General features: G+C 31.8%; 2 protein-coding genes across 6 annotated transcripts; both read left to right on the forward strand.

The window, feature by feature from the left end:
- The first annotated feature begins 4390 nt into the window (after positions 1-4390).
- Positions 4391-10378, forward strand: LOC110611160 (3-isopropylmalate dehydratase large subunit, chloroplastic). Its single transcript, XM_021751311.2, has 15 exons — positions 4391-4552; positions 4678-4815; positions 5104-5274; positions 5766-5918; positions 6035-6103; positions 6190-6306; positions 6535-6609; positions 6737-6814; positions 6912-7007; positions 7080-7129; positions 8722-8776; positions 8934-9065; positions 9589-9636; positions 9756-9914; positions 10037-10378. The coding sequence occupies exons 1-15, from the start codon at positions 4502-4504 to the stop codon at positions 10175-10177; spliced, it is 1533 nt and encodes a 510-aa protein (XP_021607003.1). The 5' UTR covers positions 4391-4501; the 3' UTR covers positions 10178-10378.
- A 143-nt stretch (positions 10379-10521) lies between these two features.
- Positions 10522-14934, forward strand: LOC110611159 (3-isopropylmalate dehydratase large subunit, chloroplastic). 5 transcript variants are annotated; one of them, XM_021751308.2, is made up of 15 exons: positions 10522-11313; positions 11399-11536; positions 11624-11794; positions 12058-12210; positions 12303-12371; positions 12458-12574; positions 12968-13042; positions 13160-13237; positions 13360-13455; positions 13570-13619; positions 13784-13865; positions 14018-14149; positions 14243-14290; positions 14417-14575; positions 14672-14934. In XM_021751308.2, the coding sequence occupies exons 1-15, from the start codon at positions 11263-11265 to the stop codon at positions 14810-14812; spliced, it is 1560 nt and encodes a 519-aa protein (XP_021607000.1). In that variant the 5' UTR covers positions 10522-11262; the 3' UTR covers positions 14813-14934. The 5 variants fall into 5 exon arrangements, with proteins under 5 accessions (XP_021607000.1, XP_021607001.1, XP_043810964.1 ...); XM_021751309.2 differs by having other exon boundaries at positions 13811-13865; XM_043955029.1 differs by lacking the exon at positions 14672-14934 and having other exon boundaries at positions 14248-14290; positions 14417-14559.
- The last annotated feature ends 426 nt before the right edge of the window (positions 14935-15360 follow it).

A 15360-nucleotide genomic window follows, 5' to 3' on the forward strand; every position in this document is an offset into this window, starting at 1 on the left:
TATGTTTCAAGTTCTTTTCAAACATAACATATACTTAAAACTTTTACATATAAGGATCATAAAATAGTGATTACAATGAAATATTAGGGCAAAACACAATTCTAATCCACAATTTAATACATGTCGATAGTTATACTATTACAACATACTATTACAATAGACTATACCAGTAATTTAGTTAACTTTCCGAACTAACTCTAATCCTGCAAACTTGGGGTTAGAGGAAATAAATAAGTTATAAGAGTCTATTGAGCAGAACATAAAAAAACAGTTTAATAAAACATATGATCGTATAAATGCATCACAATACAAACAATTCACATCAAGATGGACTTGTCACCGGTGACTCTCTATATATTCCAATAGTGTTGGGGCCACAACAGGTGCTTCTCAATACTTTATCTTAAACATAACATGTCATAGTGTATAAAATGGGCAGCCCTGATCTTTCCATATCTGTCATAATATATCATAACATACTTGAGGGCTAGTGGATCATTCAACATCTATCCACAACAACAATAAATTATGTAATGCATTATATACATGAATTCTAATGCAAACAACCTAATTACATATACATGACATTCATGATACATGAGCATACTTAAAAAGTTTGATTTCTTTAAAATAACAGATCAATTCAGTTATACTCACATCTGGCTGACGCTCACCTAATACTGAAACAGTTATCTTACTGCAAGCCTCTTCGATCTCCCAAATCCGATCCTACATAAATGGACTTAAATGAGGGAGAGAGATCAAATATAATTTTTACAACGCTTAAAATAACCCCCAAGAAACCCCTATAAACATACAAGAATACATGTAGGAAAGTAGCTGAAAAAAGCTGGGCAAGAGGCTTTCGGCAGCCGAAGGCCTCTTACAAATCCGAATGTCAAAACCTTCGAGATCATATTAGCCCTAAAACATGCAGCCACCAAAACGCTTCCAAACACACATGCAAGGTTACCAAACTTACTCAAATATAACTAGAGTCACTAATCATCAAAGAACCAATGAAAGAATCTACATGCATTCATACAACGAGATGATCACCCATTCTCAAAATAAAAATTCTAACTCTAGAATTTAGAAGAAGGACGATCATGCACAACAACCCATTAAACACTTAATACACTTGTTGAAATCTTCAGAAAACAGAAGAAGAGGCAATGATTGAACTTACCTCTTTAGAGACACAAGGATACAGCAACCAAGATTTGGAGAAGAGAATAACCAATCTCTGAAGGGTCTCCAAAAATTAAAACTTCAAATTCAAACTCAAATTTTTAAAATCAAGGTAAAAACTCATGAATTCTTTAAGAGTTTTGAAGAAATTCCATAAAAATATAAAGGATAGTGCATGAACTCACCTATGCCTAAAAATGGAGAAAGAGTTCTCACATTTTCGGGCTGAAGGTCTTTTATAGATGACTGGAGGAGCCACTTTCGACGACTGAATTTTAAAACCTTTACAAAATCTTTTTTTTAATATTTAAAAATATTTCAAATTTATTTTATAAAAATCATATTTTACCCCTCTAAAAATTATAGTTTCAAGATTTTGAATTTTGATAAAAATTCCATGGAAAGTGAAATTTTAATGTCGAAGTTTAGCGGATATTACAGAAATAATGAAGAGAATATATATATATATTGTTTTTACATAACAACTTAAGGAGGAAAATACTACTAAGTAAAGTTTTTCTTTTTAAATGATTAATATTATAGCCTGTCTCTAAATTTTAAAAACCACTCTAAAACATATAAATCTTTATTTATAATTTTATAAAAAACTCTCACATTTTTTCTCTTATTTTATGAGATTATAGACTCTTTTTTCTTAATGAAAAATAACTTTCTCCTTTAGTTTATTTTTTATTTATTTTAATTCAATTTAAATACGAATTTAACTTTTATTAAATAGGAGTTATTTAGTATATCAATAATGGATGAAATATTTTTTAGTATTTTGTTCTATTGAAATTATTGAAATAAGTTTGAATATTAAATCATTTATAATTTATTGAGTTATGTTTCAATTTTTTGTTTATTTTTTTTATTATTTACTTGATTTTTTTTTCATTGAAATGGAGATTGGAGATTGAGGAAATAGAATATGAAATCTCTCAAATTTACTTAGATGCATTTATTGTTATTCATTATTAGACTAAATCTATGAATACGCATTTAGTTGTTTATTGATAACAATAAAGAGTGATTGATCCAACCAAACTATGAATACGCATTTAGTTGTTTATTGATAACAATAAAGAGTGATTGATCCGACCAAATACTTTGATTCGTGAATGGTTTTTGGATAAATTAACCCCATAGCAGTGGGTGATGTCTAATTCTAGTCAAAGTTAAAAAATTGTATAATTTGTTAGAACTTTTTTAATTTAAATATTTTTACATTTTTTCAAAATTTTAATAATAAAATGTTAATTTTATTTTAAAATAATGTTAATTGTGATTTTAATGATAAATTATTTCAAAAAAAATATTATTTAATCTTTATATTATAAAAAATTAATTAATTAATTTTTATTTTAAAAAATATATTAAAATATTTTTTAAATTTAAAAAATTTATTAATTAATATTTCTGTTAAATTTTAAAAAATATTTTTAATAGGAAAAATTAATAAGAATATTTTTTATAAAATTAAAAAATCTATTAATCAATTTTTTGAATCACAAAATTAAATAGTAAAATATTATCGGTTAAAACTAATGAAAGAATTAATTAATAAAATTATTTAAATATTAAATTATTTTAATATATTTTTTAAAATTAAATTATTAATTAATAAAATTTCTTTAAAATAGTAAATAGTAAATTTTTCTTATTTCAATAATAATCGTTAATTTTTCTCACTTTAATTATAATAGTAAATATTTTTTAAAATTAAAAATATAAAATTAACACTTTCTCATATCCTCATTTGGCATATATATATATATATATATATACATTACACTAGTTTGATAAAAAGAAAAAAAAAACCTTGTATTTCCCTCTTTAGGCATGTGAAGAGGCTTCTATTGAAGATTAGCTGTTATGTTTAGTTCAGACGCTTGTAAGCATGCAAAACCTTGTAATTTTCGATAAATTTATTGTTTATATTAAAAAATTAAATTTATTAATATCGAAAATTATTTATTATTGCACAATATGAGTTAAATATATTTAAAAAAATTATTATTTTTCTATTTCTTAAATATAGTGTAATTAACAGATTCATACTTCTATTTTTAGAATCTAATATTTTCATTTTTTAGGTTTAATTTTATCAAAATTAAAAATTTCTATATAAAAATACCGTTAGTGATAGAAAAAATTACCGAATTATTATTTTTAAAATTTAATATTTTAATTTCTAAAATTTAATTTCTATAAATTTATAGATCTCTCCCAAAAAAATTGAAGAAAAAAATATATTTTCATTCTTAAAATATTACATAATTAATAAATTTATCTCTTTATTTTTCGAATTTAGCATTTTAATTTATGAAATTTAATTTCGTCAAAATTCAAAAAAGAAATCTCTAACTCAATTTCCATAAATAAATAAAAATTACAATAAATTTAAGATTTAAATTTAACAAGAATAATAAAAATTTAAATATATAAAATTTAAATTATTAAAAATAAAAAATTAAAATTCAATAAAAATTATTTTTGTGATACCGCTCGTGATCAATTATTTTATTAAAAAGTTTACATTTTAAAAAATTTATTAATTAGTATTTTCATTAATTTTAATCGTTAAGTATTATAAAAAATTTAAAATACTTCTAATATGAAGAGATTAATTAATAAATTTTTTAATAATTTGAGAGATCAATTAATATTTTTTTTTAAATTATAGTAATTAAATAATAAAATATTTAATAATAAAATTGATTGAGAAATTAACTATAGATTTTTATATTTTTTAAAATTAAAAGAGTAAATAATTTTTTTTTATATTATAAAAATTAAATATAATTCTTTTATTTTATTATTAATAAAAATATTTTTAACATATTTATTTTTTTTAAATAGTAAAAATTATTGACATAACAAAATTTTTAAAAATTTTAAATTTTAATAAAATTAAAATTTAAGAATGAAAGTATTAAATTTTAAGAATGAAAAGATAAATATGTTAGTTATGCTATATTTTAGAAATTAAAAAATAATTTTTATAAAAGTAATAAATAAAATTATGAATTTATATAAAAATAAATATTTTTATTACAGTAATATTTATAATATAAATTTAAAATTTAATAATTATAAAAATGAATTTACTGCCATTGTCAAAATTATTACAAAGAAAATGCTTGACAAAGTATTTAAAGGTGGGCCCCAAAAAAGCAGGCACGTTAAGGCCACAAGTCGAAGGAGGAGCTGTCCTTTTACAGCCGCCTCAAAAACTTTCCGTGCATCCAAACACGGGTTTTGGAATTCTGGAGATCTCCCAACCTTAACCCAGCCACCCATCGTTGTCATGGCTTCCTCCACCATTCTCCCTGCCTCCTATTCCTTCTTCGCCAACAAGGTTAATACTGCTACATGTTCAAACATTTATCAGCATGTTTGTTTTATTTTTCTTTTTTACCTGGTATTTCAAAATGTGCACGTTTGACCCAATTGCTCTCATCTAATTTTCTTCCCTTGTTACAGAAGGATCTGAGACTCTCTGATTTCTCTTCAACTTCATCGCCATTGTCTATTCCCAAATGCAGGAAATCAATTTCCAAGAAAATTGTATCTGTCATGGCTCCCCAGCAATCAGAGCGCAAGCCTGCCTCTACTGGCTCAGTGAGATTCTTCTCATTTTAGTTGATTTTTTGTTTGCCTTATTTGAGGGTTTTTATTAATTTGCAGATTGAATTCTGTTTTCCCCCGTTTATTTCGTGTTGTTTGGATTAGAGGGTCTTAACCTTTTTTTTTTTTAAATTTTGATTAAATATTTCTTTTGAATCTCGAGGTTTATTCCTGCTTTTCCCGTTGATGTTAATTGTTATCGGCTTGTTTGATAGTTCTTTCATTTAAGCCATTGTCTTATTTCCTGGTCCGATAAATTTTTTTTTTCGGGTGGATTTGCAGGTGAAGACCGCAATGACAATGACGGAGAAAATATTGGCGAGGTCCTCAGAGAAGCCTCAGTTGAGCCCAGGTGACAATGTCTGGGTCAATGTTGATACCTTGATGACACACGACGTTTGTGGCCCAGGTTCCATTGGAATCTTCAAGAGAGAGTTTGGAGAGAATGCTAAGGTACTACCCCCTTTTTACTTATTTTGGTTGTCGATTAAGCTTAACTGGTTGGGTGGTAAGCAGTTAGTGATTTAACGAGCTCTTGATGTTTACTACTTGGGTAAGTCATCACATTCAGAAAAGTGGATTTTTTTTTATCACTTTTGTTTTGCAAAGCATTTGAATATGTAGTTTAAATAGAAACAAACTGCAAGCAGGAGAACTATGTACTTTCTCTCTCGTTGGTTAAAAATGCTGTTTTCCTAGGCCTGCATGAAGTGCAAGGTTATCTTGATTCCACGTGATGTCTGGAAAGCTGTTCATTTCATTAAGGCTAATGGTTTCTATGATTATGCCTTTTCTTTAAATTTTTTTTATTCTTGTTAATAAAATCTTCAATATTAAACATTGAGATTTGTATGTAGCAATTTCTTCTTTTATTTTGGTTTATTTACAGTTAGTACTTATGCCTTGCTTGGAGTACCTGTCTGACTTACTACTCAATATTGAAGGTATGGGATCGTGAGAAAATCATCATTATACCAGATCATTATATATTCACTAGTGATGAACGTGCAAACCGAAATGTTGATATATTGAGGGATTTCTGCCTGGAGCAAAATATAAAGTACTTCTATGATATCAAGGATCTTAGTAACTTTAAGGTGTGGTTTCGTGTCTTGACTGAAACTTTTTAGCTATTGTAATCAGAAATTTACTTTGCTCTCCCACTGGCCCTTCATGGACACTGAGACGGTCTTTTTGCTCCCTGAATTTGCAGGTTAATCCTGATTATAAAGGTGTATGCCATGTTGCACTTGCCCAAGAAGGTCATTGTAGGCCGGGCGAGGTGCTATTCCTTTACTATCATTCGTTGTGAAATTTTACCCTCATATATTGCAGACTCTCTCATTAATCATTCATTATTGCCCTCAGGTCCTGTTAGGTACAGACTCTCATACCTGCACTTCTGGAGCATTTGGCCAATTTGCTACTGGAATTGGCAACACCGATGCTGGTTTTGTATTAGGCACTGGGAAGCTCCTGCTCAAGGTCTGTAAAACTTTTCCTTCTTTAATGCCTCAGTTGTTTTAGCCTTTTCATTTCTTATATGTACATGGGTTTCATGCATTTCCTGAAATTTATGGATATAATAGCTTCACTTAGGTGTTAATCAGATGAAATTTGACACTGTTCTGTTAGGTTTAAATTTCTAAATGGTTTTTAATTTTTGATCTTTTGTTTCTCACTTATCAATCTATTCGTTCTTTAAAATTGCAGGTCCCTCCAACCCTGAGATTTGTATTGGATGGTGAAATGCCTGATTATTTGCTTGCAAAGGATTTGATTTTGCAGGTGAGTTCATTAAGATCTGAGACATTTGTTTGCTTTAGTTGGCACCAATTTATGCTTAAATTAAATCATACAGCTTTTCCCCCTGTTTCTGTAATGTGATATCTGAGAAAATTATTGTCCTTTGCAGATTATTGGTGAAATATCTGTGTCTGGTGCAACATATAAATCAATGGAGTTTGTGGGCACCACTGTTGAGAGTTTAAATGTAAGTATTTCTTTTAATACAATGTGTTGTCACTCAATTAATGTTTTCATTTTGCACTTATTTATATCTGATCGATTCTGCTTTCTGTGATGGTTAGATGGAAGAACGGATGACATTATGTAACATGGTTGTTGAAGCTGGGGGCAAGAATGGGGTTGTCCCTGCTGATAGCACTACATTCAAGTACCTTGAGGTATTTCAGGTGGATTCTAAGCCATTGCTCAGTTTGTTTTTTGCTTACAGTGTTATCTTTTGTTGTCCACAGGATAAGACATCTGTGCCCTATGAACCAGTTTATAGTGATGAGCAAGCAAGGTAGATATAATTTCTTATTCTTTACAATTCTGAGGGTTCATATAACTGACACTAATTGGAATGAGATTAAAGTTCAGTTTGCTCAAATGTTTTTAAGATCCGATTATAGGATTCCAAATGTCTTTGGACTTACAATAGTCATTCTTTTCTCTCAACCCATGTAGGAAGTTGATAGGCTTGCTTGCATCTTTATAGGTTGTCAACTGAAACAACATTAAACAACATGAGCATTCAAAATTTTGTTATCTTCCTGTCTTAAATTAACCACATTAAAACCTAGCATGTCAATTAGTTTCTGTATCCATTGGCATTTAGAGCACTTGATTTAGTATAATATGGAATTTTTTAAAACAAAATGAATCATTATGTATCATTTCGAAATACAACTATTCTGTTTAACTGTCACCTGAGGTAATTATAAATGTTTAGATGTATAATTGGAAATTTTAGGCGTTCTTCAGTTTTGACATTGAGCTATATCGCTGATTGGAAGTTTGTTTTGCCTAAAGTTGTCTTTGGAATTCACTTAAAAGTTCGGTTATTTGTTCATGGTTATATCATTTTGCTGAAACTTAAACAATTACTTCCTAAATCGGGGTGTTTGGTTTCTCGCGCCTTGAAAGTAACTATAACATTATCAGGTTGTTGTACTAGAATATTGGGTTATTTGTTTATAGTTATATCATTTGCTGAAAGTTAAACAAGTACTTCCTAAATAGGGGTGTTTGGTTTCTAGCACCTTGAAAGTAACTATAACTTTATCAGGTAGTAGTACTAGAATATAGGGCTGTTTGGTTATGCTTTCGGTATAGTTCTACTTATGACCCAGAATTGGAATCAAATCTATAACTATTTGGTTTTTAAGAAATAGACTTGGAACCAAACTTTGGTTCTGGTTTTGGTTTTAGTTTGGATTTCAAGTTTGGTTGCGATTGTAGTTCAACTCGTGATTTTTATACATGAAATTACAATATTCTTGTATTCATTTTAAAAGCGTAAAAACTATTTTAAATTTTTAACATCAAAACAATAATAAAAAAAAATAATAATACTGACATCATCATATCATCATAATGATAGTAAAATTATTATTATTATTATTATTATTATAAAAAAATATATCATGAGGATTCTTAATGAGAACTAATATTATATTATCTTCTACATATTTATTAATCAATATAGTTTTTAATTAAAAATTATATATATAATTAACAAGTAAAAATTATATTACAGGAATAACTTAGATTTAGTCATATAATTAAATAAGTACAAAGTAATTTAATGTATTTGGAGTATATATATATATAAAATAAATTTAAAAAAACATATATAAAATCGATTCTTCGGTTTAGTATGGTTGTGGTTCATATGGTTTATCTTTGCTTCTTGATGAACCAAAATGAAATCTAAACAGTAACTATAAGTTCAGTTTTTCTTATAGTAATACTTCTTTATTGGTTCCTATACAGCATTATTTTTTATTAGGACCCCAGGAAATGCAGAGTCTTAGTAGGATATTTTATTATTTTCTTTTATCATGGTTCTTTTGGTTTTGCATTTGTAGTGATATATTTCCCTTTCGCTCCTAGATTTCTCTCTGAGTACAGATTTGATATCTCAAACTTGGAACCATTGGTTGCTAAGGTATGTGATTTAATTTAGTTTCCCCTGTGTGTTTGTACGGTTCATTGTAAAGGGTGCTAAAATCGTGTGGACATCAATCGTTATCTGATCTTCGTTTTTGGCTTGATGATTTGTTTTTCTTTCATGAGGAGTGACATAGTCCATGCATTTTTTGCAGCCTCATTCTCCTGATAATCGCGCTTTAGCAAGAGAATGCAAAGATGTCAAAATAGATAGAGTATACATTGGATCCTGTACTGGGGGGAAAACAGAGGATTTTATGGCTGCTGCCAAAGTTTTTCTAGCTTCAGTAAGGATTGTGTATCTTATAAGTTATTGTTCTGGCTACTGGACTGTCAGTTGTGAATGAAGACTTTTATTTATGTTCTGCATAGATGAGGCTCGGCTTTTTGGTTTACATTAATTCCCTTTCTTTTATTGTAATTTAGTAAGTTTAATAAAGTCTAGTATCTTCTACATAAGAGCCTTAGTTGTGCACCTGCAGTAACTAATTCCCAATGTTACCATTTGTCATTTTATTCTAAGTAGACAAGAAATGTGAGGCATGCTTGTGGGAGATGCACACCAGAGTTTTTGAATTACTTATCAAGGGAAAATGTTTTGAGCATGTGCTCTAGCATATGGTTTGGGTTTTGTTGTATTTTGAAAAATAAAATAAAAAACCAAGAAAAGGGGGGTAGGGAAGGGAAGACAAATGCAATGGAGATATCTGGATTATTTTATTTCAGAACTGCAGTCTCTGATCATTTTCTTTAATTTTTTGCTTTTGGCTCCCCTATCAAGCTTATTGTGTCTATTTGATTCATGTTCAGGGTAAAAAGGTCAAGGTTCCCACGTTTCTTGTCCCTGCAACCCAAAAGGTTTGTAATTCTGGATAATGCTGCCTGTACTTTTGGGTTCCTAATTTGTGAATGACGATTTATAATGATGAGAAGAATGTGTTACAAGTTTAATTGTAACATTTTATTTTAAAACTCAGGTGTGGATGGATGTGTATAGTCTCCCAGTACCAGGATCTGGTGGCAAAACTTGCTCACAGATTTTTGAAGAAGCTGGTTGTGATACGCCTGCAAGTCCTAGTTGTGGTGCTTGTTTGGGAGGCCCTAAAGACACTTATGCAAGAATGAATGAACCAATGGTGAGCTGCATAATTTTGTTTCTCCCTTCAATCGACATTTGTAGTCATGGCTACTCCTGCCTTGTTTTGTATGCATCAACATGGGTACTCCAGTTAACTTTTACGAGGCTATGTGATTGCAGGTCTGTGTGTCAACCACAAACAGAAACTTCCCAGGGCGGATGGGACACAAAGAAGGCCAGATATATCTTGCTTCCCCATATACAGCTGCAGCATCTGCTTTGACTGGTTATGTCACTGATCCGAGGGAGTTCTTGGAGTAGGTTATTTACGTTGTATACTCTTACCATTGTTAGAATACTTCAAATGGTGGATTAGAAACAAGATAATACGAGTCTGTTGTACGAGGTCTTACAAATATCTGTGTGCGATAATTCTTAGGGGTTGGTGGTTTTACCACGCAAGTGCAGAGTTAATGTAAACCATTTATTTTGAGGCTAATTATATGCAGTAACATGGTAAAATGCTTGCACAATAAATGGTGGGACACGTTGTCCTGGATTTTATGTTGGTTACCATGAAAATGGAATTCTTCATCCGTTGTCTGCAAATTTGCACCTTTTTACCTTTTGGATGAGTTCACTTAAACGGCGATAGTTAAGAGAACCAATAGCAGCATCTTTGTAATCTGAATCCCTCCTGCTAACTAGCCAATGGAGACAACCATTTAAGAGCAAACCAGGTATATCAAAATAATGATTATAAGGGAAATCTTGAATTTTAATCTTCGGTGAGTAAACACAGACAATATTATCTACATGGTCGAACCTTAGTCATATGGCTACTGGAATCATAACCAAGTCCATACTCATTCCATTAATAATCTGAACAGAAATGGGGAGATGAGAAGTCGATTTGCATTGCTATTTTGGGACTTGTCTAATATATTTGATGGTTGACGGTACACAGTTACAGCAGTGAGAGAGAAACTAATAGCTAGGGCCGATCCATCTCGTTGATCGCAGTCACAATCTCGAAAGCCAACGGTTGCAAATCTGTTTCATGCAGTTATTCTTTGTAGTGTCGATGATGAAACCTCTGTGGACTATAATGGGATATGACTTGCTTCAGAATTATCACAACACTGCAGATATGTAATATAGAGCATCCCAAGAGACGACAAAAAAGGTTATCGTCGGGTGAGTTCAAATCACGTTGACAATATGGCTCGAGGTGATCCAGTAAAAACAGGGCATATGGACACAAGATCATACTCTATTTACTGTAGTAACAGAGCCGTATTCTGCCTGCTTAGCCGGCTCCTGCATTTCCAAGAAAGTGGCGACCAAAAGTTGCATCTCGCTTTTATTTCTGCATAATTTAACATTTGCTACCACTGTCAGTCAACATGGCTTCCTACACCACTGTCCCTGGCTCCTCGTCTTTCATCACCAACATGGTTAATACTGCTACATAGTGTTAGCTAAACTTCACTTCACGTACTGCTCACTGTTCACTAAGCTATGGTTATTGTTTCTGTACAGAACGATCTGGGACTCTCTGCTTTCTCTTCACGATCATCGGTATTTTCTATTCCAAAATGCAGGAAATCAGTTTTCAAGAAAATTGTATCAGTCATGGCTCCCAAGCAATCACAGCGCGAGCCTGCCACCACTGGCTCAGTTAGTTTCTATTTCTTAATTTCTTTTTTCATTGATTTCGAGGGTCTTAACCATTTCTTTAATTTCGAATATAACTGTTGAACTCAGGTGAAAACCGCTATGACGATGACAGAGAAAATCATGGCGAGGGCTTCTGAGAGGCCCCAGTTGAACCCAGGTGAGAATGTTTGGGTCAACGTTGATACTCTGATGACCCATGATGTTTCCGGTTCAGGTTGTTTTGCGATCTTCAAGAGGGAGTTTGGAGAGAATGCCAAGGTATCCAAACTTTTCCAATTTTCTTGGCTTGTTTGTTTAACAGGAAAATATTTTGCAGGAAATAGCAGGAAAATTGGTAAAAGGAAAACATTTTACAGCAAAAGGAAAAAATTAAGTTCTTTTTTAAAAAAAATGAATTCCTCCTCTCAAAAGAGCAAGTTATTCGTGCACTTATCATATTAAGAACTCTATATATAAACAAGCCTTAAGAGTTTGTCTTTTTGCCATGCTTGATTTAACCTACCTCACTTTATACCTTCAAGGTTTGGGACCGTGAGAAAATTGTGGTCATACCAGATCATTATATATTCACTGCTGATGAGCTTGCAAACCGTAATGTGGACATTTTGAGGGATTTCTGTCTGGAACAAAATATAAAGCACTTCTATGATATCAAAGATCGTAGTGACTTCAAGGTTTTGTTTTATGATTAAATGGTTGAATTATTAAATATTTTTGCCTATCGTTTTAGAAACTTTTATTTACTGGCCTTTTACTTGCATGGCAGGCTAACCCTGATTATAAAGGTGTATGCCATATTGCACTTGCACAAGAAGGTCATTGTAGGCCAGGACAGGTGGGCTTCTTTCATAAAGTCAAATTTTTTATCCTCTTACATATTGGAATAGGAACTAATCTTTTATTAATTTCTGTCCTCATCAGGTTCTGTTGGGTACAGATTCTCACACCTGCACTGCTGGAGCATTTGGTCAATTTGCTACTGGAATTGGCATCACTGATGCAGGTTTTGTATTAGGAACTGGGAAGCTCCTGCTCAAGGTTTGTAAAATTGGTTTTTCTTTCTCTAATGCTGCTTTTTATGCAACTGTAGCCTGTTGCATTTATTAGTTTTACATTCTATAGGAGGCTTCATGCACATCACTGAAATTCGATAGATATATTAGCCTCTTTTTTTCTTGTCTATTTGATTTCAACTAGGCTTAAACTTGAGACTTTACAGGCCAAGAGATGACTCTAGTACCATTAAACTAAATATCATTGGTTATTAGCTTCTTTATGGTGTTTTGTTTATGAATTTTGACATTCTGCTTTGGTTCATTTTCATTTTTAACTTGACAAGCTAAAGTTGCAAAAGATTGTTCTACTTTTGTTACCTGCTGTTTTCCAGTGAACATTTCTATACTTTTTTTCATGATGTAATCCAAATTGCAGGTACCCCCAACTCTGAGATTTGTAATGGACGGTGAAATGGCTGATTATCTGCTTGCAAAGGATTTGATTTTGCAAGTGAGTTTATTAATCTGAGTTGTGTGTTTGCTTTAGCAGCCATCAACTTAAACCCTTAAATGAAAAGCATTGCTCATTTTTCTGTTTCTTTAATGTGATATCTATATTGCTTCACAGATTATTGGGGAAATATCTGTATCTGGGGCAACATACCAAACAATGGAGTTTGTTGGCACAACAGTTGAGAGTTTAAGTGTGAGTGAAATTGAGTCTCTCTTGCTTATTACAACCCGTATTAAATCAATTTCCATCTGCAGTAGTTAATATACACATCAACAGATGATCTTCTTTGTGTTTCTGGTTTCTGTGATGGTTAGATGGAAGAGCGGATGACATTATGTAACATGGTTATTGAAGCTGGAGGGAAGAATGGGGTTATCCCTGCTGATGCTACTACATTCAAGTACCTTGAGGTATTATCAGAAGGCTTATATGTCACTGCTTAGATTTTTTTTTCCATTTGTTAAGGTATATATAATTGAAAATACTTGGCCTAGCAAGGGCTTACTCAGCTATGTTGTATACAGGACAAGACATCTGTGCCTTATGAACCGGTTTATAGTGATGAGCGAGCAAGGTAAATGTTGAATTTTATTACTAAATAGTAGTTTCTTATTTTCATAGGACCTCTGGTAAATAATTTAAATGGCTGATTCTCACCAGATAAGGATTAATATTGAATCAAGTTCAACGAATCCAACCCGTAAACCAACCAATGTGCATTTGGCTTTTCATTTGTAGTGACGCGCTCTTTCTTTTTGGCTCCAGATTTCTTTCTGAGTACAGGTTTGATATCTCCAAATTAGAACCATTGGTTGCAAAGGTCTGTGATTTTATTTAGTTTAAGATTATATATGTAGTTTTCATATTCATAGAAAGTATAGAAACTCCTGTAGACTTCCAATTATTTATCTGGTGTTACTTTTCTGTTTTACTGTTTTCGGCTGACTGCTCATAGTGCATATATTTTTGCAGCCACATTCTCCTGATAATCGTGCTTTAGCAAGAGAATGCAAAGATGTCAAAATAGACAGAGTATACATTGGATCCTGTACTGGTGGAAAAACCGAGGACTTTATGGCTGCTGCTAAAGTTTTTCTAAATTCTGTGAGAATTATTTATTTCTTGAGGATTTATGTGTCCTTTACATTTTATATGATTTTGGTTTCCCTTACCTTATGAAGCTCACTCTATGCACAGGGCAGAAAGGTCAAGGTTCCCACATTTCTTGTCCCTGCAACCCAGAAGGTCTGTAATGCCGGATCATAATGTGTTTCAAGTCTGCGAATTCACCAGTTACAAAAGGATACTGATCTAAAGACAGAAAGAAACTGATTTACAAATTTAACGATAATATATTGTAAAAATTTTCAGGTTTGGATGGACTTGTATAGTCTCCCAGTACCAGGATCTGGTGGCAAAACTTGCTCCCAGATTTTTGAAGAAGCTGGTTGTGACACACCTGCAAATCCTAGCTGCAGTGCTTGTATGGGAGGCCCTAAAGACACCTATGCACGCATGAACAAGCCCATGGCAAGTTAAATTTTGTTTCTTCCCTTCAAATTGCCACAACTGGTCCTGCATTATAGTTCTTGACGCGTACTACTGTTGTTAACTATGTGGGTGCAGGTGTGCGTGTCAACAACAAACAGAAACTTCCCAGGGCGTATGGGACACAAAGAAGGTCAGATTTATCTTGCTTCACCCTATACAGCAGCAGCATCTGCTTTGACAGGTTATGTTACGGATCCAAGAGAGTTCTTGCAGTAGCCTATTATTGTTCTGTTTTGCTGTACACCCATCTGTTGTATGGACGAGTAATTGATTTCAGTGTATGATTATGTTTGTGTACGTGGGATGTGCTGAGTTAATGTAAGGAAATTCTTGCCTAATCTCATTCTATTATAGACCTAAAATATATAGCCTTTAAAACTAGAAGTATATTAATTATATAATATTTAATTTAACTAGAATATATATATATATAAATGTATAAAATTAAAGATTAGGGAAGTGTATATAAGAAGATATATTACAGGTGAGAAAATTTAGCCTCTGACAGTGAAAAACATGCCTGGACTTGGGGATTAGAAATCTGTGTCTAAGTGGGAAGATGTTTTTGTTGGTGGTTTGGTTGTGTGCTTCATCTGCATGGGATAGTTTGAAGCCCATCCAAAAACATTGGGTAAAAAAGGACAAGAAGTGATTTATTTTGTCTCTCTGTCTGGCATGCTCATCAACCCAAGTCTCCTTCTAATTCCAGGAAAAAATTTCAGAAATTATGCAAGTTAATTACCAAAGTTTTAGAAGCAATCATG

The sequence above is a fragment of the Manihot esculenta genome, chromosome 3, assembly GCF_001659605.2.
Source record: "Manihot esculenta cultivar AM560-2 chromosome 3, M.esculenta_v8, whole genome shotgun sequence".
Lineage (NCBI taxonomy): Eukaryota > Viridiplantae > Streptophyta > Magnoliopsida > Malpighiales > Euphorbiaceae > Manihot > Manihot esculenta.